The 26511-nt window shown below is 37.1% G+C and overlaps 1 protein-coding gene across 6 annotated transcripts in view; it reads right to left on the bottom strand.

Moving 5' to 3' along the window:
* The window catches only part of LOC126163154 (protein CLEC16A homolog), a 212618-nt gene that overhangs the window by 105291 nt on the left and 80816 nt on the right, over window positions 1–26511 (bottom strand). For all 6 annotated transcript variants that reach the window (XR_007535169.1, XR_007535168.1, XM_049920088.1 and 3 more), the window contains exons 11-12: window positions 6863–6985; window positions 181–335 (exon numbers count right to left, since the gene is read on the bottom strand). Coding sequence is in view for 4 of the 6 variants with exons in the window: in XM_049920088.1 (XP_049776045.1) it covers window positions 181–335; window positions 6863–6985 (278 nt within the window). In the remaining 2 variants the exon portion in view is untranslated. The remainder of the gene's footprint in view (window positions 1–180; window positions 336–6862; window positions 6986–26511) is intronic.

The raw sequence follows: 26511 nt of genomic DNA, 5'->3' as shown, positions 1-26511 counted from the left end.
TTTAGGTGACCACAGTATACTATTAAAAACAGTGATTGTGTTATTGACACCTAAATGGTGAACCACAAGACAAAATATGAAAAACTAAAAGTAAAAAAATTGACTACATACAATTTTATAATTCTTACTTTCTGCAACAGGAAATTAAATGTACTGTAGAATTATCAACAATATGTATACCTTATAAAAATTTCTCAGGAGAGCAACACTTTCCTCTTTCGCTCCTTCAATTGCCGCCAGGTGACCATCACGGAGGAAACTTTGTCCATTCTTCATCACTAGCTGTATTAGTAAGCGAATACTAAGTTCCAATGTCACAAGTCGTATTCGACTATCTGAAGATACAGAGAAAGAAACAAGTTGAGTAACAATATCATTTAATAAGTATAAGAGAAAGTTAAATTGGGTCATACTGCAAAGTCGATATTAATGATTACCATACAACTTAACAGGATGAAATAACAAAGTGAAAATATGAAAACTGGGGGAAGTGAAGAAGACACACTTCCTTTTATCTGATATTTCCTTCATGTTCTCTAGACAACTACATATCTTACAACAGTATAAATGAAATATGTGACAATAATACTACAAGTGTCCATAATGCTTGGATGCCATTTCAAAATATTCACACACACCATCCAATAGCACATGATAAGCTACTCCTACTTACGGAAAACTAAGTTCTTACTGCATTTCTATATGGGTGTGTTTAGACATTCCCCAATAACAAGTATGCCATCTAATGAGTTCATTAGTACTAGCCCATTTTCACACAAGAAGCCATTCCTGTTTCCTGTGATCAGAAAGATTTTTGTAGCTATATAGTAATTGCAAAGCTAACAGAGTCAGCAAAGGAGTCAGAAGAGCAACTGAACGGAATTGATAGTGTCTTGAAAAAGAGGTTGTAAGATGAACATTGAGAAAAGTAAAACAAGATAATGGGATGTAGTCAAAATTAAATTGGGCAATGCTGATGGAATTAATTAGGAAATGAGATACTGAAAATAGTAATGAATTTTGTTATTTGGCAGCAAAATAACAGATGATGGAATGAAGAAGAGAGAATATATAATACAACTTGGCAATAGCAAGAAAACATTTCCGAAAAACAGGATCTGTAAACATCAAATCTAAATTTAAGTGTTAGGAAGTCTTTTTTGAAGATATTTGTCTAGCATGTAGCCTTGTATGGTGGTGAAGCAAACAGGAACAACAAACAATTCAAAAAGATAATAATAGAAGCTTTTGAAATATGGTGCTATAATCAGGCAACAAGCACCAATCCCTTTGGTATTGGAGGGAAGTAAGTGTGTGTGTGTGTGTGTGTGTGTGTGTGGGCGCGCGCGCATGCGCGCGCGGTGAGAGGAGTATTATAGAGGGAAGTCTAAGCATAAAAACAATAACAAGATGCAAGTGGATATAGGCTGCAGTAGTTATCCTGCATCAAGTCAGACTACAGAGTATAGACAATAACAACATAGTGAATATAGAATCATACCCAAAACATCTATTATTTCATGGTGTATTTGCTTAATTCTTAGGGATTATGAATGTCCTACGTCCACACAAAAAGATGAAGCTCCTTTCATTACCAAAAAACTTTCATATTAGCAGACAACTGTTTTTTGAATTTGAACTGTGTCCTTAAGCTTGATAAGTTAATCAAAATCAGTCTACTTGGTGACAGAGTACAGGTAGCTAACTATAGAATGTTCTTGGAATCATCTAGAAAATGTGTGCAACATCTGTCAGAAAATAGATGACCATAAAATTATCTATTTGTGACACTATAACTTGATATATTTCCTAGTATAAGGACATAGTCCAATGTCAAAAACAGCCATGTACTCATACACTCTGACAAATAATTCCTTAATAATGCAACCAATCTGGTTCTTTTGTATCAATATAGCATTCCTTAGTATTATAAAAAGGGACTAGGAAAGATCTAAAATGCAGCACTCTATTTCCCTCCAAGTATGTTTACATTTTTCCAAATAGTAAATCAGACTAACTTAAGGATTCTCGTCTCATTTTCCGGTAGTAATGACTTACATAAAGGAAGCTAAGAGGTGCAGGGAAGACTGGTAAGTAGTTTCATTGTGTAATTTGTCTCAAGAGCCAGCAAGCAAATGTCTCTTGAGCTTAGGAAGATTGTCCACATTGTTGTAAAGCTGACTGTTTCAAGGAGTAAATCCAGTCTCAGCCACATTCCTTTCTAACAGTCACTGAAGAGAAAGCAGCTGCAGCAGACAAACTACATAAGTGCCGCCGCGAGAAACTTCGTTCCCAAACTACAGGAAGAATAAATGAAATGTGTGGGAACATTAAAATTTCATCCAGAAGAAATACAGGTTGAGAAAGAAAGAGAGAGAGAGAGAGAGAGAGAGAGAGAGAGAGAGAGAGAGAGAGAGAGAGAGAAACGGCAAGGTCTGCCCAATCATAAAGCATATTATTTGATTAAACTTTTATCCAGTTCTGCATAATGTAATCTGCTATTCGTAAAGTTTGAACTGGTTTTTCTGCAGCTGTGGACAGGTCAGGGGAATGAATACAGCATTTCACAAGCTCAGCAACTAGAAGATAATGTTGCAGTATCACTTCAGAACAAATTAGTTTATTTGCATTCTTCTTTAGCATTTTTTCTCTCAGTAATCTAAAATAATGTTATTAGCTGCATGTTACAATGATGAGTGTTAGCAGGTATCATGTGCCCTATAGGTATACACAGAAGTTTGTTTCAATCCTCAGACCAACCATTTATGTAAAATGATGCCAGCTACAGGACATGTACAAACCAAATACGAAAATGTGGTTAAACACTTCATTGGAAGTGTGTAAAGCTCTCTGTAAGACTATAACTGTGGAAGTATTCAGAATTGCAGCTACTGCAGGAGCTCAGCAGCAGCAGCAGCAGCAGCAGCAACAGCAACAACAACAACAACAACAACAATAACAAGTACTCTAAGGTTTGCTCTGCCTACTCTGAGTTCTTTGACATCCACATAAATTCATGGATTTCTACAGTGAAATATCTTGACTTTAAATGATTACGTTAATATACATGCATACAGTTGTTGAGTGAATAAATGCTACATAAATATTTGGGCCACAATCATTGTACAGTCCCAGAACTACTCTTGCCCTGTCCTCTGGCAATGATTCATCTACGTGAATAACTACAAGTTGCACTACGATTTTGATCCCATGTTGATCTGTAGGTCCCCCTATTTATTTCTAAGCCAGTCTGTCAGTCAGCAGATTGAAAAAACGCAAGGCATATTATGTCCAATAGAATCAACTCCTGCAATTATCAAATCAAGCTTCAGAATAATGGATGCAGCAAATCTGCACAAATCAAGACAAAAATAAAATTCTGAAAAAAAAAAAAAAAATTAAATAAATACCATCTTCATGTCATCTGAAAACTCAGCAGCTGCATGCAACTATAAATCATCAACTTGTATCAATGCTCAATGAACAACAAAGTTGTTTCTCTACTGTCACTTACTACGAATCTCAACCAAAATATAGCACACAGTTATTGAGAAAGATTACCATGACATGGCAACTGATGTTTTTGAAGCAAAATACATACCATCTTCAAAAACAGAATGATCCCACAACAATTTTGGAACATTTGGTGAAGGAAATTTAAAAAAGGTTTATTAAAGCAATGTCAGGGAACACTTAATCCTGACATATGATATAACTTTTATCAGTTACGGCAATGTCAATTCTGTACTGTATATTGTTTTAATGGAAATAAGTGAGACTGTCTGTGTTAAAAGATTATAAATGAAATAACATAGCGTAAAAAAGAATGAACTGATGTTTCCCTTCTGTTTGTTTGTGCAAGCTATGCCTAGATGTGCAGTGTGTCGACAATAATAATTTATCACTATATAGGATGGTTGGCTCTGAGCACTATGCGACTTAACTTCTGAGGTCATCAGTCGCCTAGAACTTAGAACTAATTAAACCTAACTAACCTAAGGACATCACACACATCCATGCCCGAGGCAGGATTCGAACCTGCGACCGTAGCGGTCGCTCGGTTCCAGACTGTAGCGCCTAGAACCGCACAGCCACTCCGGCAGGCCTATATAGGATACAAGTCACTGTTTTTCCCCCTTTTTAAATCTGGTGTCATAAACAGACTGGCTTTATTTCACAAATGTCAATATATATAGAAACAAGTGTTATTCATATCAGGAAAAAAATGTATCAGTTTCCTTGTTCCAATGGAATTTTAACCGCACACATTTTTGGCATTTGGAAGGAGTGTTGTGTGTTCTCCAATGAAAATTACATCTTACACCAACGAAGGAAGTAAACAAGTTTTTATTTTTTCCATAGTGGGTGAATTCAATGCAATATAGTTTTGCAGTGTAAAACAAGTTACAATTTCACCAGATGGTATATTCATGATGGTACTTATGACAAACAGCATCATGATGATGAGGGCAGCCAATTGCTCGCAAACAGCCATTGATAACATCTTTATAGAAAAGTCCAACAAACAAAATTATATTACAAAACCAATAATCATTGGCCTCTCAGACATGACATGCAGTTCCTTCTGCTAAATGTTAATACTGAACAGGATATAAGATCTGTTAAATCTGAACTCAAGAGGGTAATCAATAAGCCAAAAATTGATTATTTTAGGACACTCCTCAGAGACCTTCACTGGAGTGATGTTTACAGTGCTCATGGCATGAATGAAAAATATAACACTTTTGCTAATAAAGTGTTTACCTTATTTACCCCACAACTAACCAAGGCTAGAGCAAAGTCTACAAAGAAGCCGTAGATTACTCAAGGAATAGAGGTATCTTGTAAAACAAAAAGAAAACTGTATCTTCCAATCCGAAACAGTTCTGATGTTGATGCAACAGCACATTACAAGAAATGCTGTAAAATATTAAAGACTGCAATACGGACATCAAAGCAAATATATTACAAGGAAATTTTTGATATTAATAACTTTTCAGTGCTGGCACGGCGATAGTAAGCACTGTAGCTATAATATTAAGGTAAAATGTACTGTTATATGAATCCTGTAGTTAACAGCCATTAGTCTCAGATCACCTGTTACAAAAAATTCTCTCTTCTCGAATATGAAGGTAGGGTTAAGGAAGTCTCTCTCTCTCTCTCTCTCTCTCTCTCTCTCTCTCTCTCTTCCTCCCTCTCTCAACAACAGGAACTGTTAAACCAGAATCATGACATACATGTAGGGACTTCAGAAAGTAAGCTACACATGTTGTCCCATGCTACTAAGACCACTGTGCAACAAGAGTGGCACATTGTCAGAAGAGAGTATATATTTCCAGTTTCCTGCAGAGAAAGTCCTGCTGAAGTATGGATATCAGGTGCAACACAATTCAGAGTTTAGGTACGTGGGATAGTACAATTCATGTGAGCAAAATGTATAAATTGCTCATAGATTCACCATCTTATTCTGGGGGTATATGAACCAAATGTTACGTTTCATACAGCCATTGTGAAATGGTACCAGCAATTTGATTGAGGACACACAGACGTGCGTGATGCTAGGAATTAAATGACTGGTAGAATGTTTTGACCACAGTGTACAGAGATTTTGTGACTATGTTGAAAAATACCAGTGTTACTTTGAAGTGTAGCACAGCTTTCAATAAAAGTTACTGGGTCTGCCATAATAATGTGTAACTTCCTTCTTGAGGTTCCCTTGTTGCTAAATACATGAAACAACTAGAGTTCTGAAAATGGTTGTTTAAATAAGCTATAATTAAAGTGCAATATATAAATAATATTCACTTGGAACATAGAAAGTAACATACAAAACAATGCAAATGAAGTTCTTGAAAATACATAGATGTATAGTCTTCAGAGAAAGTGAAGACAAAAGTGTGGGTCTAATCACTGTAAAAACTCGAATAAACATAAATGTATGACTCAAAACAGAAACTGGACATGTACAACGCAATCATACAAATAATATTTACAATACAAAAAAAAATGGTTACAGTGCAGTCACAAACAGTGGTTAGTCAGAGAAAAATATAATTGTGTACAAAACAGCAGCCCAGCATAATGGAAAGTGAATAAAGAGAGAGAAGTACACAAAGCAAATAAAATATACAAAAGAAAAGGCAGTAACACACAACTGTCTGACAGCATGGATGATGTGAGAGCTCAAGGTTTGAAAGCTCCCAGCCCTTCAGTAACAATAATGTTTCCTTTTCCTCTATCACCCATCTGCAGCCAATCATCTCTCTCTACATTATTTTTGTCTTCCGATTCTCTTGAAGATAGAACTTTTGTTTTGATGAAGATGATGATGTTTGGTTTGTGGAGCGCTCAACTGCGCGGTTATCAGCACCTGTACAAATTCCCAACCTTTTCTCAGCCCAATCTCGCCACTTTTCATGAACGATGATGAAATGATGAGGACAACATAAACACCCAGTCATCTCAAGGCAGGTGAAAATCCCTGACCCCGCTGGGAATCGAACCCAGGACCCTATGCTTGGGAAGCGAGAACGTGACTGCGAGACCACGAGCTGCGGACAACTTTTGTTTTGAGCAGCTCATTATCAATTACATTGTTTATTACGGTTTTTAGTTTTCTTTTCTCCCCTCAAAAGTACCACTCTTTGTATCAGCAAAGATAAGAATAATTATCGTCTACTGTAATGTGAAACATTCATTATTAATCAGCAGTTTAACATTCAAGCCGCATTGTTCTCACTCTCTTTCTTCCATTCAAATAATTCAAGACCTTTCTTCTCGCAGATGATTTAGATCAGCACTGTCTGTCTGGTCTCTTATTTAAAATCTAATATTAATCACTAAAAAATAAAATGTTACTCACTTGACTGGCATGCTTGTGATATAATTTTAATGAGCTTCTCAACTAGAAGAACGTTGTACCAGTGTCGAGTCTCTGGCTTCTCTGAAGGTAGCAGAACTGTGTCAATAAGTTCTTCATTTACACCTGAAAAAAGGACAGTATACTGCAGTGGAGAAAAAGAGAACAAAAAATCAAGACAAAGTTGGAAGAGACTTATCTCACTCTACGCAGCAATTACACAAAAAATTATTTTTATCAAATTTGTAATACTGAATTGACATACAATTTTCTAGATAAATATCTAACAACATGCACACAATAAAGTTGTAGCACAAATATTTTTCCATGCTTCATAAAGAACAAATTCTGTCCTTGGAGAAATTAATGCTTAAGCAGATAAGTAAAACTCTAGACAAAGACAAAATTGACAAAAATGCTGAGCAGCACAAAAATGCTGAAAAACAGTTAATCTTTGCTTTAGCATTCAGTGCTGAAAAAGTATAACAAGATGCAATTGTACCACAAAAATATGATGAATGAAATGGTAGATTTTATGTGCAATATATTCAAACACATTTGTAGAAATTACAACACCCAGAAAGAATGGTAGGAGTGAAGCAAAATTTAAAGAATGTGTTACACAGCAAAAAGGGATTCATGTTTCAGACGATGTACATGTAGAAACCCTTTTTTGCATGACTAGAAAGATAAGTGCTACAACGACGACTCATCAACCTATGACTTGAGGTCAAACAGCCCACAATTATTGGTATCTTGGAAATGGGTTGTACAATACACACTGCTATAGCAGTGATGCATTGTGGAAGCAGTGGATAGAAGACAACTGTGTGTAGTGAGGAGCCAGAACTAGACTACACAGAGTGATCACAGAATGTAGGAAACATCTCCTTGTTCGCATGGCTATAACGGATTTAACAGCTTTGTCCACAATGTTGGCTAGATGCTGGAGCACCAGAAAGGATACGAACCTCTCTGTACTGATGAATCAATCCACTTGTTGTTCGCTGGACTTGTGGCACGTTTGCCATTGCATCAGCCTCACACTCTCTAGAAACCACAAACTCCTCAGCCTGTAATGAGTACACAAACACCCTCACCAGCACCCTAAGTGGCAGATCATAGTATTTACCCCGAACCGAGGCCTGAATGTTCACATAAACTTCTCTCACCAAACATCTGTGGACTGTAGCTGGTTAGCAACTCGTTCATCACAGTCCTCTAGCAACCACTGTTGATACGATGTTGACTTGTAGACAAACCACGTGAAGGGAGACTAAACAGGATCATATCCAAAACTTCACATTTCGTTGAATGTTATTTAAAGGCAGTGATCGCAGCACATGTGTACTTCACACCACATGGAATTCTCCTAGACAGATATAGCATACAATTTGCATTCCTAATCATTTGCATATTGTAATGTGTGTAATCTCATGAAAATGATAGTTTACTTGGGAAAACTATAACATTACAAATAAACACAAAGGCTGGTCATACCTATCTTCATAAGGTAAGATCCAGTACTGCCGACCAACACGTTTAAAAGTGAGAAAATTATTTCTAACTTTTGGAACTATTAGTTTTTTCCTAAGGGAGGGCGGAAGAATAGTGGTAAAATTTAGAAAGGAGGGGCATGTCAATCAGACCTCACGATGAGAAGGGCACAACTTGTGTGACAGGTACACAGCAAACAATTTAAAAAAATATTTCTTTTCCTTTATCATACTTGCAACAGGTGTCTTCCTTGCGCCCCAGTGACAAGCATCTCTTTCTAACCTTCCCCAAGCAACCATTCTTTTCTCCTTGAGGATGTAACTAATAGTTCCAAATGTTAGGAATTATTTTCTCACTTTTCAATGTGTCTATCGACTGAACTTGAACTTCATCTGCTGCATGTAAGAACTGTCTCTGTACACATTATCTGTGATGTAGAACTCACTTCAGTTACATACACACTCACAGTGTTGCAATTTTCACATTGGAATATTATGTTGTTCATTCATCAGAATAAAAATAATGCATGCAGCTGGTGCCATAAATGTCCATGTCTGCATGTTTATTTTCATTAAAATTTAGTCTAACTTGTAGTAGGAAAGGTTTTGCTTTCTCAAACCAAGTTCATTCTTCACATGTATCTGATGATACTTAATCTTGATGGTGGTGTCATTACATCAACTTAAATATACTTCTTTGTACTTTTCTGGCAATACAAGATTTACCTGACTTCCCCATATCCCCCCCCCCCTCTTTTAACATGCTCACTTCACTTCAAATGGTTACCTGAAAAGTAACTGTCATTTTGAGTAGTTTGTATCTGATGACTTAACATAATGACAGGCCTATTCGAGTCCCATTTACTACATCTAATACCAATTTTTTCTGAAGTTCCCTATTTTATCGCCATTCCCTACTTCCAACATCAATAAACAAATAATTGCATTATCTGTGAACATCCTTTTTGCAACTGACAAAAGCTTCATAATGGAACTATGCATCTCAACTATGACCGATTCTTGTCTTGTTGACAACATCTCCAATGGTCACAGAATCGCACAGAGCAGTCTTTGTTGTGTGTGTTAGCTGGAACAGCTTTGTCAATCTGGAGATCTGATCTTCCACAGTCCATGACTGCTTGTGATGCCTGCAAGAAGTCCCATCCGAGAATAAAATCATGTCTACTGTGTTAGTTATTCTTGTAATACATGTTCCTTTCGGCTGGATGTATTTCCCATTCGCGACCTTCAGCACAATCGCTGTTACATCATGAAATAGTCTTCATTAGCTGGTAATGATAGGCATGAAACAGAACGAACTGGATCCAACCATTTGTTCTTGTTGCACCCCTACAAATATTTAATTTTTTACTCAGTTTTAACTTTTAAGAAACGCTTGTGTAATACATATTCAAATTTATCAAAACTTTAATTATACCTTTGCCTCACTTGAATTCATTATTCAGGCTTTTCTGTTCAGTACACTGATTTCATTAGTGTAATTAATTTTCCTGAAAACTGTGCTGATTAAAAGTTATTAACAAAACAAGGTAGGGAACTTTGAATGAGCTAATCAGGTATGTTGACATCACAAATTAGAAAGACTGGCAGCAGGATCTTGGAGTAACATCTTTAAATTTCTGTGAAAATAATAAAAGATAATTGTAATCACTGTTCAAATACAACCAAAATTACTTTCACCATTTGTACCATTAAGCCTGTTCATTGCTATACTTGTGTTAACCTATTTTCTCCCAAATCAGACGACAACTTTCACTAAGTAATTAAGTCAATAATGAAGAATTTACATAAATTTGCATCAATTATTATAGATCTAAAAATGGCACTTGTACCCATAAATGGGTTTAGCCAACACAAATGTATGAAGTGGTTCCATGATCTTTTGCATTTTCCTAAACTACTATAAATTTTGCAAACCAAATAACTACCATAACATGCAGCTCATCCACATTGGCAAAATCTAACCTAGCTGTTTTTCAAACCAAAATGTAGTTCCCAAAATCACAATATATTCGTATTGGCAGATTTACATAAAACACCCAGCCCCAAAATAGTGTCTGTGGGAGTCATTCACCATGCTAACATCTCTGTGTTATTCTCATGAGTAAAAAGTCCGCATTGAGCTAACACATGACAAAAGTCTATGAGTAGAGTCTATGCTCTGATATCTTAAAGAGAAGAACTGTGTGAAAGTTCTGCACAAGCTAGCACACACCCAACACCTTTGTAACAAAATCAAAGGCTGCTTGGAGCACAGTTCTGGATCACTTGACTGCACCTACATCCCAGGTAACTCCCATCCCCACCTCACAGTATAACACGGGATGAAGGCTAATGACGCTATTGATGGCAACCCATCTATAAGAACGAAAGATTTATATTGCCAGCTCAGTTTCACCTCCCTTCTTTGTTTGAATATCAGAATAATTGATAATACAAGTACAGCATTTTGAAGCTGCTAAAGCATGACACTTCATTAAAAGACAATTTCACTTAGCATGACATAACAAATCCAAAGGTTCACTGTCTTTACCTAACTAAAGTCTCTGCCAATAGTTTGTGTACATAAAAAGTTATAAATATAATAGAGGGAAACATTCCACGTGGGAAAAATGTATCTAAAAAGAAAGATGATGAGACTTACCAAACAAAAGCGCTGGCAGGTCGATAGACACACAAACAAACACAAACATACACACAAAATTCAAGCTTTCGCAACCAACGGTTGCCTCATCAGGAAAGAGGGAAGGAGAGGGAAAGATGAAAGGATTTGGGTTTCAAGGGAGATGGTAAGGAGTCATTCCAATCCCGGGAGCGGAAAGACTTACCTTAGGGGGAAAAAAGGACAGGTATACACTCGCACAAACACACATATCCATCCGCATATACACAATGTCTGCTTGTGTCTGTGTATATGCGGATGGATATGTGTGTGTGTGCGCGCGCGCGAGTGTATACCTGTCCTTTTTTCCCCCTAAGGTAAGTCTTTCTGCTCCCGGGATTGGAATGACTCCTTACCCTCTCCCTTGAAACCCAAATCCTTTCGTCTTTCCCTCTCCTTCCCTCTTTCCTGATGAGGCAACCGTTGGTTGCGAAAGCTTGAATTTTGTGTGTATGTTTGTGTTTGTTTGTGTGTCTATCGACCTGCCAGTGCTTTTGTTTGGTAAGTCTCATCATCTTTCTTTTTAAAAAAGTTATAACTTTACTACAGTTCAATTTTCACTTAAAATCTTTGACCCTATAGTGACAAGGTTGATTAGGCAATTCTCACAAAAGAGGAAGACATTCCCAGTGAGATCTTGCCTTGTAAATCACTGTGGAACTCAAACAGAGAGCTGTACTTCTATAAGTACTACATCTCTAAACTGACCCTGTTCTCATTGCAAACTCTGGTTATAAATGTCCAAAAAGTAAAATCTAAACACAAAACACATCACTATGGTGGAACTACCATAACACAACTTTACAACCACTTGTGGTTGTGTAATGTCATTCTTATTTCCATCCATGTTTATAGTGAATGAGTTGTTTAACAAGATTCAAAATAAAGTGTGCACTAGTCTAATGTTCTCATTAAAATCTAAATTTTAAGATCAAGATAATGAAAATACAAAAATCTACAATTACTGCATACCATCTATGCAATACCACGGATGCATGGAAAGGAGAGAAAAAAGCATTGTGCTTAAAATAATATCAAATATATAGTCTAGCAATAAAATATTTAATTATTTTAGATTACTATGCTGAAATCATAGTTTCTACATTAAATGATTTTCTTTTGTGATAGAGCACCTATGTTTATACTATTTACATTACAGGAATGAAATCTTATACATAAAAGCAACTAAAACACTGTACATTTAAAATTTAAGAAATATATGGTACTATCCACTTGACAGATTAACAGCACTTAATGGAAAACATGAAGGGGTAATCAATAATTTATTTTCTCACAAACTGACATCACTGCTGGAGATTTCAGCATGTTTTAATGGTTGATAAAATGGCCCCAAGGAAATAAAATGTTTATTGCAGTAGAGAACTACTCTTAACAGATGCACAAAATCCAAATCAAAGGGGAAATCGAGTTCGTTAATCATCCTGAATAAAAGTAATTTTCCGAATGGATTATGATTAAGCAATGAACAGATTAAACCTCTTCAGTGAGAAGGAACAATTCCAACAAAGTGTATTTGTGAATTACTGAACTGCTACATATAAGGAAAGATAAAACCATGGAAGTTAGGCACAAAAATCAAATTCCTCTACTGAGAGTATGCAGATGTATGTGCTGTTAGAGTGAATGAAATTTATGAATATGAAAAGGTTTCTCAGTTCCGTGGCAAGAGCAGGATTAAAGAAAGAAAACTGATATAAATTCTGGTCTATAGCGGTTATGAAAAAAATTAACAATCGGCAAAAAAGCATGGCAACACTTCTCTTCTTGGAGATACACCATGTATTAGGCTCACAGGATTCATACTGTTTACAATGGCCACTACTCAAGGAATTGGGGTTTCACAACTATGGCATTTCACAGTGATGTCAAACAGAAATGTTATGGTATACTGCTACATGTGCCAACATGCCACACAACATTACTGTAAAATATATGGTACTATTTAGGAAATTGCTGCTTTCATAGAGCTTCATCATTCACTCCACATTCAGGACTCAGCACTTAACAATTACCTTGTGTCACATATAATTTACCTGGTTTGACTGAGTAAAATTGAGACACCTTCCATTGTTGATGCAACAGCCTGTGGAAGCAGCTCTGTTTGGCTGGCCAGGCAAAGTTACACCAGGGGCTTCCTGTTAATATGACAAGTACTGTCCCCAAGGCACCAAAACAGTTACCAAATGTTACTGCCAAGCAGGAGAAACACAGGCATAACAGCACTGATACACCAGAATGGCAGAGCCGTTGCAGCACGAATGGCCTGAATGCTACACATCTCAGCCACAGTTCCGTTATGGCTTACATAATAGAAACAAATGCTTTAGCAAACAAGCCCATATAAATATTCCTCATCTCTAGTCACAACTAGTGCAGTCTGCCAGCCAACAGCTCTGAGGGGGCACATATGATGGACTGCAAGTCTATATGGGCCAACAAGTCTCCACCTCCAGACTCTGCTGCTGCTTCTCAGAGTGTCTACTAATTTTCTGAAGATCAAATTCATGACTTTTCCATTACTTCTTTGGTTCAATTTGTGATCTCTCAAACATGTGCCTGATACAATGAAACAAACATTTTTTTAATGAATCTGAAATCCACGTGACATGAAAGATGAATGTAATAACTCTTGTGTAACCTAAACTGCATGTTAACACAAATAATGTCACAATATTCATCAAATGTTATAAAAACATTCAACTATCATCTGTGATGGGGTATGACTATACAAAATTTATGTCAAATTTCACAGTAAAAGATTCAATGTTCAAGCTTCTTTGTATAATAATTCCTTTTTTATCTTTGGCCTCTTATTTCTTGAACCGCTCTCCTTTACGAGATTGGCCACTTCATTTTCATCAAACTACTTCTTTTTTAAGCCTTGTACTCTTTTTGATGAAACACTCTTCACAGCCAGTATCATTCATTTTGTAATGTCCACACTCAGTTCTTTCTCTCTATTAAGTAAACCATATAGCAATTGTATTGTATTGTAAGCAGTTCTCTCTGCAACAACTGTATCTTCTAAGTTTTCAACAAGCCTCTTGTAACTCAATATTTCCATGAAACATACATAGCAGCTTCTGTATGAACTTGATAAAATTATGCTTCACACTGCATAGTAAATTCATCAACTAGTGATCTAGTCTGTCCTCCTTAGGATTGAACTGTTTCAGTTGTTTTTCATGTTGTTTAAAATACTCTCTCTGCATCACGTAAGCTGTTGATGGAGTCATATGATTTTTGACAGAAATTCTTCCAATGCAATCATCATTCGAGAATTTTTCAAAATGGAGCTCTGCATAGTTTCAGGTGATGAACACCTTTGAAATCTTTAATTTTAAAGGACTCTTCTCAGCAAGTTTTAGATACAAGCTTTGCAAAATACCTGTGCACTCATTTTCGAAAATAAGAATATTGTTTTCCGCATAGTTCTTGCAGCAGTGGCACCAGTTCCAATATCTACATGACTTGTTTTACATTACATGCTTTGGCAACAAAAACAGCAAGTAATTTTTCCATAACAATTATATTTATGAACTGAGAAGCAATTCTACACATTAAACTGAACACACTTTTGTATAAAAAGAGGAAGAGTGAGTCATCTGAATGACATTTAGATAAGAACTCAAGTCCAACTGATAATGATATAAGAAACTCAAGTTCTGGACAAAGGAATTTGTCTTCTAAATGATGCTTAATCTGTTCAAAGTTGCCTTTCCAGAAAAGATGCAGCTTAAAGAGATTTATATAGAAAAGGGAGTGAACAGAATTAAGGAAACAGGTGCTCTAAATAACACTCCTCCAGCAACACATTAGATGGCAGCAGTGTCTTAGGCGGAGCTACAGTTCACACGACATTTACACTATGTGTGTATACATCATATAGACCTGCGTTAACAATGCCACACCTCAACATTTCTCCATCTGCTTCTGTTTCAAACTGCAGCAGGAGGCATCGCGCTAACAAGACTTGCACAAATGCACATACAACTCTCCTATACATAGCTACGACTGGTGAACCTTTATATATGTTATTTTTTATTAAATGGACTGCAGGATACAAGATTTTTGGAGGTAGCACTAACCTGCACTACCTTCTATAATCACAATAAATAAATAAATATGCAATGACATCCCACTCTATTTCATTACTTTTTCATTATTTTCATGACCATATAACCATTTTCTTTACTTTACCATGACGTGCATCACCAGTAGATGCCCTGAGCTACCTGCAACCCTGCTGCTCACCCTGCCTTGTGGACTCAGCAGCCTCCAACTCACTGGCCACCTGACGGCCTATAGTTTGGAGCTCAGGGTAGTGTAGCTGCTGAGCTACCTTCACTTGTGTGGGCGAACTCCCTGGTCACTGCGTCTGCTGCTTCTGCGAGTCATCTCAAACATATTAGGTCCACGGCATGACTCGGTGTGTCTCTGTGTGCTCTCTCATGTGCTTCCAGGCTTGTCCTCGTCTGCACTGCAGTGGCTGCCCGCTGCTGTGGACAGTACTCTTGCCGATCAATGGCATCGTCAGCCCACTAGCTGTACAATGCTGTGTGCCACCGAACTGCATGCTGATGAGTGTACCTCTTAGAAGGCCGTCTACTGTTTCCATCCAGGGGATGCTGGCCTCTCCAAGTTATCATCACAATTGTTGTAGCTGATGAATAATCAATGAATGTTTTAACAATGATATTTTTATGATGATACATCAGACTTATATCATGCATCCAGTCACCACTCCACTGATCACTGGTTTCCTGACACCTGCCAACTCAGTTCCACCACCCACATGCCACACCGATCTCTATAACTATAATGAGAAACTGAAAGTTTGTGTTTGTGTGTGATGATTTCCTAATGTAACCGCTATCAAGGGAACAATAATGAGATGTCTTGGTACTGAAGGTATTCCTTCCCATCCTTGAAATAATGTGTTACAAGAGGCAATAATTGAACACATGTACAAGTTATTATAAGGTCCAAGAAACATTTCAAAACATCAATACAGATGACAAATGATCCACATAATGTAACAAATGATGCAGTATATAAAAGATAATTTTCTTTACATTGTCTATAAATGTACTGTGTGACCACATTTTGTCACATGATGCACATCTGACTGGTTGCCCAATTCTTCCCATACTCAATCCAGCATACAAGAAGTGATGGTAAACAGCTACTGCAATGCTGAGTCAAAAGTCTTCAAGGTTCTCTGGAAGAGGTAGAACTTCCTTGATAGGACACCACAAGAAACAACTGCAAAGCATTAAGTCTGGTGACAGTGGTGCCACTCAAGCAGTGTCAGACAGTGGCCAAAACATGGCCGATCCGCTGAAACGACAATGTGTCATTCAGGTAACATTATGCACTGTTTTAGAAATGTGGGTCACCATTTTACTGAAAGATGATATCGGTGATATCAGCTTCACATTGGGGCATAAGCCACAATTGCAGCAAGTCGAGATAGGTGATGCCACTGACAAATCTCTCAGCGAAGAAGAAAATTATACAGACTGTCTTTTTGGACAGTTGCATGTGGATTCTCTGTTCTCCATATTCATATGTAGCATAGATTGATCTTTCCCAAAAGATTAATTTGCTTGCAGTCATTATTTCCACAATGGTTTTGGATATCGATCCAGAACTGCAGATGCACAATCAATTGTGATGGCCTAAGACTTGCAGGAGTTCCAATTTGTACGGTTTCACTCTTAATAACTTGGGAAGGATTTTGTACAATTTTGACTGTGGGATCTTCAATTCAGCACTAACTTGGGAAAGGTAGAGTTGTGAGACTTCATGGCATCGTGTCACACACACACAATCCATTGTCTGTTCTTACATTCCTAATCAACCTGAATGTTTTGCATCACACAAATAACCAACATCTTTCAATTTCTTGTACCACTTCACTATACTCTTGGCACAATCACTACTGACTGACAACAGAAAAACTCCAGCACACAAAATGCTTTGTCTGCCTAGTTTGGCACCATTTTCAGCAACCATAGTCGGTAGTCTCCCTGTTGGCAGTTTACCAAATTAATTAGCTCACACACACACACACACACACACACACACACACACACACACACACAAGAGGGTCTCTTTCATGTACTGTATCATCTGTTATTTTTAGCCATATATCTATACCAATTCGTTTAAGTGTTTCATGGACTTCATAATTATCCTGAATTGTTATCAAAGGGGGATTCAATGTAAAATGATAATGTCTGATGTCATGTTTGTAGATTACTAACTAAATGTGGATGACAACAACACAAATCTCTCTTCACTCAAATACTGCTGCTGTTACAGCACATAATTTAAATCTTCTTGTATTCAAAGCAAAACACAACACTTTTCCTTCATGTTCCGTCTGAAATAAAAATGTATATTTTAAAAAATTGATGTTTTTATCTCTGGATGTTAAATCTGTCAAGTTAGTGGTACTAGATCTACTCTCCACATTCTTACAGCTACACAATCCCTAATTACTTTGTGAACTACTTTTTGTCACATTCAAACTGAGAAAACACTACAACACTAGGTTACCATAAAGCATTGCTTACTGTATTGTTAAGTACATCGATCCCTGCATGAATGCCTTTACCAAAATTTCTCTTCACACTGAGACACACTAATTTATGACCCATGAAATTTATGTTTTACCTTATATTTTTAAATGGCCATATGAGGCAAATGGTATATCACACTTCTTGAGAACACACATGAAACTGAAAATGATTTTTTAAAATGTTGCTGATACCAACAATGTCTGATCACAAATATGTATCAAAACAGGAAAGAGCTTGGCAATGTTATACTTGGGAAATAGAATGGACAATAACAACAGTTCAGACAGTCCCATGTGATAAGGCATGAAGGAAAACAACTGAGGATGTTGCCAGAAAAAAAAGTTCTTGGACATGACTGCATGTAGCACCCAAATGTCATTCATACCGGGTATACTGCCTTAGGGAAACACAATCAAAGTCTTGTAAAACTGTTTTATAATACATTTCAGCCCCAAGTCATCCAACTTGGGTGATCTGAACTAAAATATACCGTATAGCACAGCAAAAGTTACTCAATTATTTTAAATTTTTAGTGTTGTTACTAAAGTGCGCATCATTTATGACGGCGGCCGAGTTTAGGTTCGTTCTGTGCATCTGACGTCACAATACACAGTCAGCCAATGAACAGAGAACGACGTTACCAGAACTCACCTGCAGTGCAGAGCACGGACGAGTGTCTTCAGTTTTAGAAATGTTCAGTCATAAATAAAGTAATTGAACAAAAGCAATGTCTTGATAGCAGACTTTCTTTTATATAAAGTTTGGAAAAAGCATTCTTTATACCAATTGCTTCATATTCTATTAATTAATTAAACCAAACAAGCAATAAGCCTCCTAATTCAGACGATAGCAAGGAAAGGTGTTTGTATCATTCTCACTAACCGCTTTTTCGCAATTAAGAACAGCGGTATTTGTTTATTTCCTATTGTACTTCGATGAAACATGAGTAATTCATAATCATACCAACAGTGTTTGTCAGTATTTTGCGTAATATTTTACAGTCCTAAAGGAGATGAATTGAATGACGAGCTGCGTTAGCGTAATGGTTAAACTGTATGGCTGCTAAGCGAAAGGTTCCGAGTTCGAACCTTGATCGGTGCTTAAAATTTTCTTTCCTTAAAAACAATATCGAAGTGTCTTACTTCATGAATTTTATTCGTTTGAATGTAATTTTTTGAAATTTACAGTGGCAACTAAAATCAACCATACGGAAAGTATACGCGCTATGGACTTTTACCTCTGCAAACTCTTCAAAATTTCGGGCAATGGTTTACTACATCTAATGCTGCACAATAACTGTGTTGAACATCGAAACAAAATTAAGTCATTTATGGGGAGAAGGTATCAGTCAAGAAGATGTGTAAAAATCAAATTTTTGGGCCAAATAGTTTTTGTGAAATCGAATGATGAAGTGTGTCAAAGCAGTCGAAACACCATGTGTCTGCACAGGCGAGCAGTGCAATGATGACAAAATTGCGCACATCGCGGAATGCGGGGAGCACGTCTCTGTAGCAGCGAAAGGGTTAATGCGGCCATGGTGGCTATACTTCATAAACTGCGCAGTCCCCCCTAAACGTAAGTTTGCGAACTATACTATGCCACTGCTTCTCTTGGCACGTACAACTGGCAACGCAGCAATCTCCCACGACTGGGCGGGCATGCGCGAACCGCCAAGATAAAAGAATTGAACTATAGTTGTGAGATGCTTAATAAATATCATCCATGGCAAAGAACACAAGCATATGCTTTGCCATCAGTGCACTTACTGCATATGGCGGAAAAATGACATAACAGAATCCCCAGTATCCCTTAAGGCCAAAAACACAACCGTAAGTCTGCTGTAGGAATTTCATCTGTGTACAAGCCAACTTCTCTGATTACATCCATACTGCTGATAGTTCAAGATAAATCTTTCAACACTGTAGCTGCTTAAGTGTGTCTTCATCACTGAAAGTTTGTAAAGAATTAAAACTGCCTGACTAAGCTCAGTAGTGGATATATAAAACCAAAAACCTGGACTTACAACTAACTTTTCATAAATACTATTTAGTCTGAAAGACCTGACATACAAGACAGGAAGATTAAACCTACAGTCCTTGTGAAAAAATAATTACTGTATCATGAAAATGCATATCAACTATCAAGTGGTGAATGAATATCAATTTCATTTTCCCCAAATGTGAAAAAATAATTACTGTATCATGAAAATGCGTATCAACTATCAAGTGGTGAATGAATATCAATTTCATTTTCCCCAAATGTCTCCCTCACAGCTCACTGATTTGAATATAAGAGGCCATTTATTTTAAGTAAACTATTGTACACATTTTCCTCTTCTACAAAGTGTTCCTTGGAAAAAACACTGGAAGTACACAGTGTCATTTATTCATCAGGTGTAAGCAATCATTAATAAATTGTGCAACTGCAAATATTAAATACATCAAATGAATAAACTCAGTAAGACAAATGATATTTTGGAGCAAATGATATTTCAGTCATCCTTGAAATGTCAGTGATTGTTCAAATGCTTATTTTCAAAATAATTTATTTTCCATTAAAATCACATACAAATTCAGTATGAAATGACCAGCTTCGGCCACCACTGGTCATCTTCAGATCTACAAGACAAATAAGTTTGAAAGTTAAAAGAGAAGTTATGCATATTATGTCAAAAATAGAACATAGTAGAATAAAGTGGAGTCATACCATGACACATGGTGAAGTAGTTCACTGTAACCACAGAGGAAACCGCATTGTCAATTTATGTACATAATGTGAGTCTGTATACAGAAGATAATCCCCTGATGGGCTAGTAACTACTAAATCTTATTGAAATATGTCAATAACACATGAATAATTAACAATTAGTCCACCAAGAGATTAGCTTTAATGTACTATACTCCCCTCGTGTGGTGTCAAAGGTATTCCACTTGCATGGATGGAGATGTACCAAATAAAATAAAGTAGAGGATGATATTAACACATGATGAAACAGGAGTGAGACTAAAGTCAAGTAGGGAATCAATAAAAATGATGTCCTGCAATATTCAATGATTCATAAATGATTTACCTAGGACAAATGGTGTATTCTTCAGTTACAACGATGTTTGCTAATAACGCAACACATCCATACCAGACACTGCCAAGAGAATAATGGTACAGGGTTACAACTAGATCACGACAAACAGCTTAACCCTTAAGGGCTCAAAATCATGAAAAGTTCAATTTTTACTTTTTTGCGTTTTCTGAATCTGCAGACTATTACCTTTTAATAGATATATAATTTATTCAATTCCTAAGACTACAACTATTTTTAAATTTTTTTTGAAATGTGTTCTACATGGGCGTGACCCACTGTGGCGCTGTTAAACTGCTGTCAAATGGTGTTATTATTAACGTCCGTGTTCATCAGGTACCTTTTAGTGATGTGAGATAAAGTATGTGTTGTGGCTAACCTGTGATGGTTCAATATATATCGCTGGTGTGATTGTCGATTGTTTCATGTTTATTTACTCTGTCGTTATCTCGAAAATATTCGTAACTAATTCTGTTTCTTGAGTCTCTGTTTTGTTGAAGTATAATAATGAGTAAAAGGAAAGTTGCTGTTGCGACTTTCAATGATGGCAACATTGTAAGGTGCAAGGTATTTAGAAATATGGGAATGAAGATAGGTTCTAACATGGTACGAGCGATGCTTGCTTTAGACAAGGAACGCCTTCGGGCTGCAGACAGGGCTGTAAAGAGTCTATAAATACAAGCAAGAGTAAACAGGAGGAGGAACAAGAGGAAGCTGGAGGAGGAGTTTGCAGAGGATGAAGATAATCCATCCTATGGACCTGGAATGCACTAAAAAGTTAATCCAATCTTTGTCACTCGATTCCCAACACTTTTATTTTCTCATACTAATTACATGTTTTCTAAGGATCTTCCAAACATATTTGTTTCAAACTTTCAGTAAATGTTACACAGTACCTTCTGCATAATTTAACACAGCCTTTTTCCAAAAAACTGTATATTTTTGAATATATAAATAAAAAATTGCAAAAAATGTTGTGAATTTTCATTACAATTGAAAAAAATCATCTTTAATAACTGAACTAAAATTTTGTAAAATCCCTGTGTTAAGTTGTAGCCCATATTCCAATAAATAATCTGTAAAAAGTTCAACTTCCTACCTCAAATACTTTGTGAGGAAAGATGTAATTTATAAGCGTTATTTTAACATTGCAAGTATAGGGCATTCCGGAGCCCCTTAATGCTACAAAGACCCATGTGGAATCCCAAACAAATCAAAATGACTTAAACAAATCTAAATTAAAGATCAATGGGCACACACTGGATGAGGCTTCAGGTGTGAAGCTCCTAGGCATCCTGATGGATAGTAAACTAAGTTAGCACAACATCTGACTAAGTTAATCAAAAAGCTCAGTTATACAAGCTTCGTTCACACAAATTTTTCTCACTGTGTTGATCTGCAGAAGGAATTGCTATCATATTTTGCATAGATTCCCTCATTACTGCCCTATGGCATATTCTTCTAGAGCAGGGGTTTCAAACTGTGCATCACAGCTCCCACAGGGGTCACAGACTCACAGCAGTATATTGCAGTGGTTTCATTTACATAAATTGATATATTGGGGATCTTGTAAACATCATTTTAAAGAAAAAAGTTTGGTATAAAGCCATTCAGGAGACAATGGGAGATACCATAATGCTAGTGACAGTGGATGACCATTTGGCAGAGAGCGCAAGTTATCACTGAGCATCACATTTTGGTAAAATTGCTGAAACGTTAGGGAAATAGTTAAGAGCAAAATACATAAAACCCACCTTTTCTGTCCCTCGCAAAGTCAGTGAGACGCACAGACACTTAAACAGCGTGCATCGTGTCAAAAAGTACAGTGCTACAGGGACATCTTGTATCAGATGTGACGATTGCCTGAAGCAATACATGGAGCAGGCTATTAGGCACTTTAATATTAGGTTTAGGGAACATACAGACCTGGCTAATCCCAGGTCTGCCATGAGTAACCACCTATGGGATTACTGCCACTCCCTCACTAACATATTTAACATCTTTAAGGTACTGTACAGGGAGAGCACAGGCCACAACCTTAACATCCTGGAAGAAGTTGAGATAATGCATTGCAGGTCGCACCTCCCCCAACATACACTCAATGAATACTTAGAACGATACATTGCCATTTCTTAAGTAATTTTAATTGCCTTAACAGTGCTCGATAGACCCACACATTCCTGTGACTGTATATGTGTCAGCAGTAGTATTTTTTTTAGCAACGACTCACACTCACCTTTTTTCTGTACAGTTTTTGGTTACTGCCAATCCCTTTGTGGCCTTTGACTTTTAATTGGGCTGTTATTCTTTATTTTTTCTGTCTCAAATACATTACAATATTTTTTTTACAAAAGTGCCAACAGTAATTTTTAAAGCTCTACAGGGGCTTCATTTACATTGTTTTTACTGCGTCGACTTATCCTCCCACCCGTATCTGATCTAGATTAATACTCCAAAAGCTTCTCTGTCAATGCATGATGAAGGGTACTTCTGGTACCACAAAGTGATCCACCCCTGTCTGTTCGACTTGTGAACGGCATGTGGGAAAATAATTGTTGATAAGCCTCTGTATTTGTAATTTGTTTTGCACTTCCCATGCACTGACTTGAATCCAACGCCACTCTCATTTTTTTAACTTGTTAGCCTCAAGTGAGAGTGGCTTTCCTGGGAGGAGGGGGGGATAGGTTGATACCAGTAAATTATTTCATATTATTAACACAATGGTTCACATGTTTATTCAGTTGCGCCTAGGTGTACATCAATATTGTGTGGGGCTATGTCCACTGGTAGCTGTATAATGATGGATTGCTGCCGTTTACTGTTATAAAGAAGTTATGTTGTACAGAAGTTACCTAACTTTCCCTTTGGCACATGAGTGGGCGGGTGAGGCTATGCGTCATTCTTGTCCTATACTGAAGTGGACTGGCATGTTCCTGCCTGGTGGGCACGCACCACACTACGATAGTTAGCCATCTGTCCCTACAGGCTCAGTACTATCAGGTCGTTGCTGGAGCTCCTTTGCTGTGTGAGGTCTTCTGAATGTTGGTAAGATCATCAAGCACAGAGGATGCAGTTTTTTTAGAGTGCACTCTGGCTTTTACATTCATTCTGATTATGTTGTGGGTTGCAGTTCAATTTTCAATGGTGTTGGTGGCACCACTCAGCCTATTTACAATTTGACAATACACTCACTAGGCAGATTACTATTATTTGGGTCTCATATGATGTAATTTATGTTTGTATGTATTTGTTATTGCCATTAGGCACGGCTGGGGGCAACATTCTGGTTTTTAAGGCATATTTCCTTTTTCTACTCAGATATCCACCTGAAGATGTGGCCTTAAGCTATAAACCAGTTGTGGATCCAAATAAAATATCTTACATACAGCTGCCTGTGGTTTCATTCCACACAATAAAAATAATAATTTGGCTTACTCACTTTCTGCATAAGAGGAACAGCGTGTACACTAGTAATGATACCTAGTGGGCCAGTAAGTAAGTGTCGTTAATTATGGCAGCATGGTAAGAATCAGTCGAATCATACTATGTGCCTCATTCGTTTTTGTTCAGCAACTAGCAGTTTGGAGGAGCATATCATTCTTAGCTGTTGAAGTAAAAACAACCACAGAATGTCATTTGTTTCAAAGTCCTAGATGCTGAAAGTGCACTTCCTAATAAAATGAATTGATATTTTGAGTCAAATCACAGTAGTTCGGTAAAGAAATTACAAATATACTTTTCCTACAAGTTAAAAGAAACATCAGAACAAATAAAAAAAGTTTCACTAAACAAGTTACAATTTCTACAAAAGGCTCTTCTTTCATCTTACAAAGTTGCCTACAGTGTAGGAAAGAGCAAGAAATTCCACACCATAGTGTGAAACCTCATTTTATCAGCAGCTCTCGACATGGTATCTATTATAATAGGTGAATCAGTTTCCAAGCAACTAGCAGGAGTGCCTTTGTCTCTCAACATTATCAGTCCTGATACTGGTTATGACAAAAGTCAAAAGTCATTAATGATCAGCTGGCTGAAAAGCTCAAAGGTAATGGTGATTAAGCTATTAAGTTTGATGAAGCTACAACCACAACTTTTTACATGCAGTTTATGCACAACAACAATTTCATAAAGCTCTTCTTTCCTACAGGGAATTAACTCCTCGTACTTTACAAAGCCATCTAGTGCTATTCTGTGTTGAAGAAGTCCTAGAACTTTTCCCCTATGCAGCGACAAGCGAACAAACTTTGTCACATTACAGATTGCAAACTGCAACTTGCACATGCAGTTAGATACTGGAGCACCACTGACAATTTTGAACAGGTGCACATACGAACTGTTAGGAAAGCTCACATACCACAGTTCCTGGTATTTGTGCCCTGTTCACCACTTTTTGTAATGTCACAAAGACAGTTTTATTCAACGTGCTGTTTTCAAAGGACAGTCAAAATATTTTTGGTATTAATTCATTCAATCTTCTTGAGTTGCACATTCAGGACAATGTATTCTCTGTGAATTTTTCTGTGCCTCAGGACAGTGTTTCAAAACTTTGTGCAGAATTCAGTTAACTTTTCTAGGATGGCCTAGGCAAAGCAATCAATTCCAAGGCTCACATTACAATGAAGGAAAATGCACAACCTCAGTTTTATTGGGCACCGCCCGTCCTTCATGTAATTAGATCTCAAGTGGCACAAAAATTTTTAAATTGGTAGGACAAGGGCATAATCACTCCAGTAGCAGCTAGCAAATAGACATCTCCTCTTGCAGTCATCAGGAAACTGTTTGGCAAATTAAGATTGAATGCCGATTTCAAGTCAACCATGAATCTGCGGTAACTGACTCCTCTCTGTTAACAAGGCTTGATGAACTGATGTATAAGCTAGGACCTGGTTGCATCTTCTCTAAAACAGATTTACAGGATGCATATTTGCAGATTCCATTCAATGAGCAGACTCAGAAACTTTTTGTGATCAACACCTACGAGGTGTTATTCAAGTTTTTATGTTTGCCAGCCAATAGTGCTTCTGTGCCTGCAATTTTTCAGCATTATCTTTAACCGCTGACTGCTACAGTGCCTTCATGCACGAATTATCTGGGTGATACAAGGATCATCCAGACGGTAAAGAAAGTTTGCGCATACAGTCGGCACACGTCTTGTGGCAGCTGCTCACTTGTTTCTGGTGTTCTGAGATGCAGACAGATGCCACATGCAATTGCTCATCGAACCTTGTCACATGGTAAGTGCAGAGATAGCTATGAGCATAGCTGTGCTGACTGTGAATCCTGCTGACTGTGAGGTGTTATTTGTTTCTGCAAGTGGAAAATGTTAAATCCTGTGACATTCACCACAAATTTGTTACCATTTAAGGCAAATATGTGATGAATGCAGCCAGTGTCTGAAAGTGATGCATAATATTTAAGAATGGGAGAATAGATGTTCATGACAAAGAGAGATCAGGCAAACCTTCGTAATTACAGATGCAGTGAAAGAAAAGGTGGATTGCATCTTCAAACCAGCCTGTATTGTATTAATTATTGGATGTTAATTGTAAAAAACCCACAGTTGTTTCATGTTTTCCAAATTATGGTGCACAAAATGTTTATTGCTGTTGTCATTTCTTTATGGTAAGAAAGAGTGTCTCTGAAGCTCTGCACAGTATTTCTACAAAGACTACACAAAATTTTCAACCTATGTCCATCCATTGTCAATGCACAGACATAGAATTCTTCTTCTTCTTCTTCTTATTCTTCTTCTTCTTCAACTGTCGCTTGGGCCTTGGAGACTATACGTG

This window comes from Schistocerca cancellata, chromosome 2 (assembly GCF_023864275.1).
Source record: "Schistocerca cancellata isolate TAMUIC-IGC-003103 chromosome 2, iqSchCanc2.1, whole genome shotgun sequence".
NCBI classification, from domain to species: domain Eukaryota; kingdom Metazoa; phylum Arthropoda; class Insecta; order Orthoptera; family Acrididae; genus Schistocerca; species Schistocerca cancellata.
The sequence above is the reverse complement of the archived record's forward strand: the minus strand, read 5'-3'. Positions and strand labels throughout refer to the sequence as shown.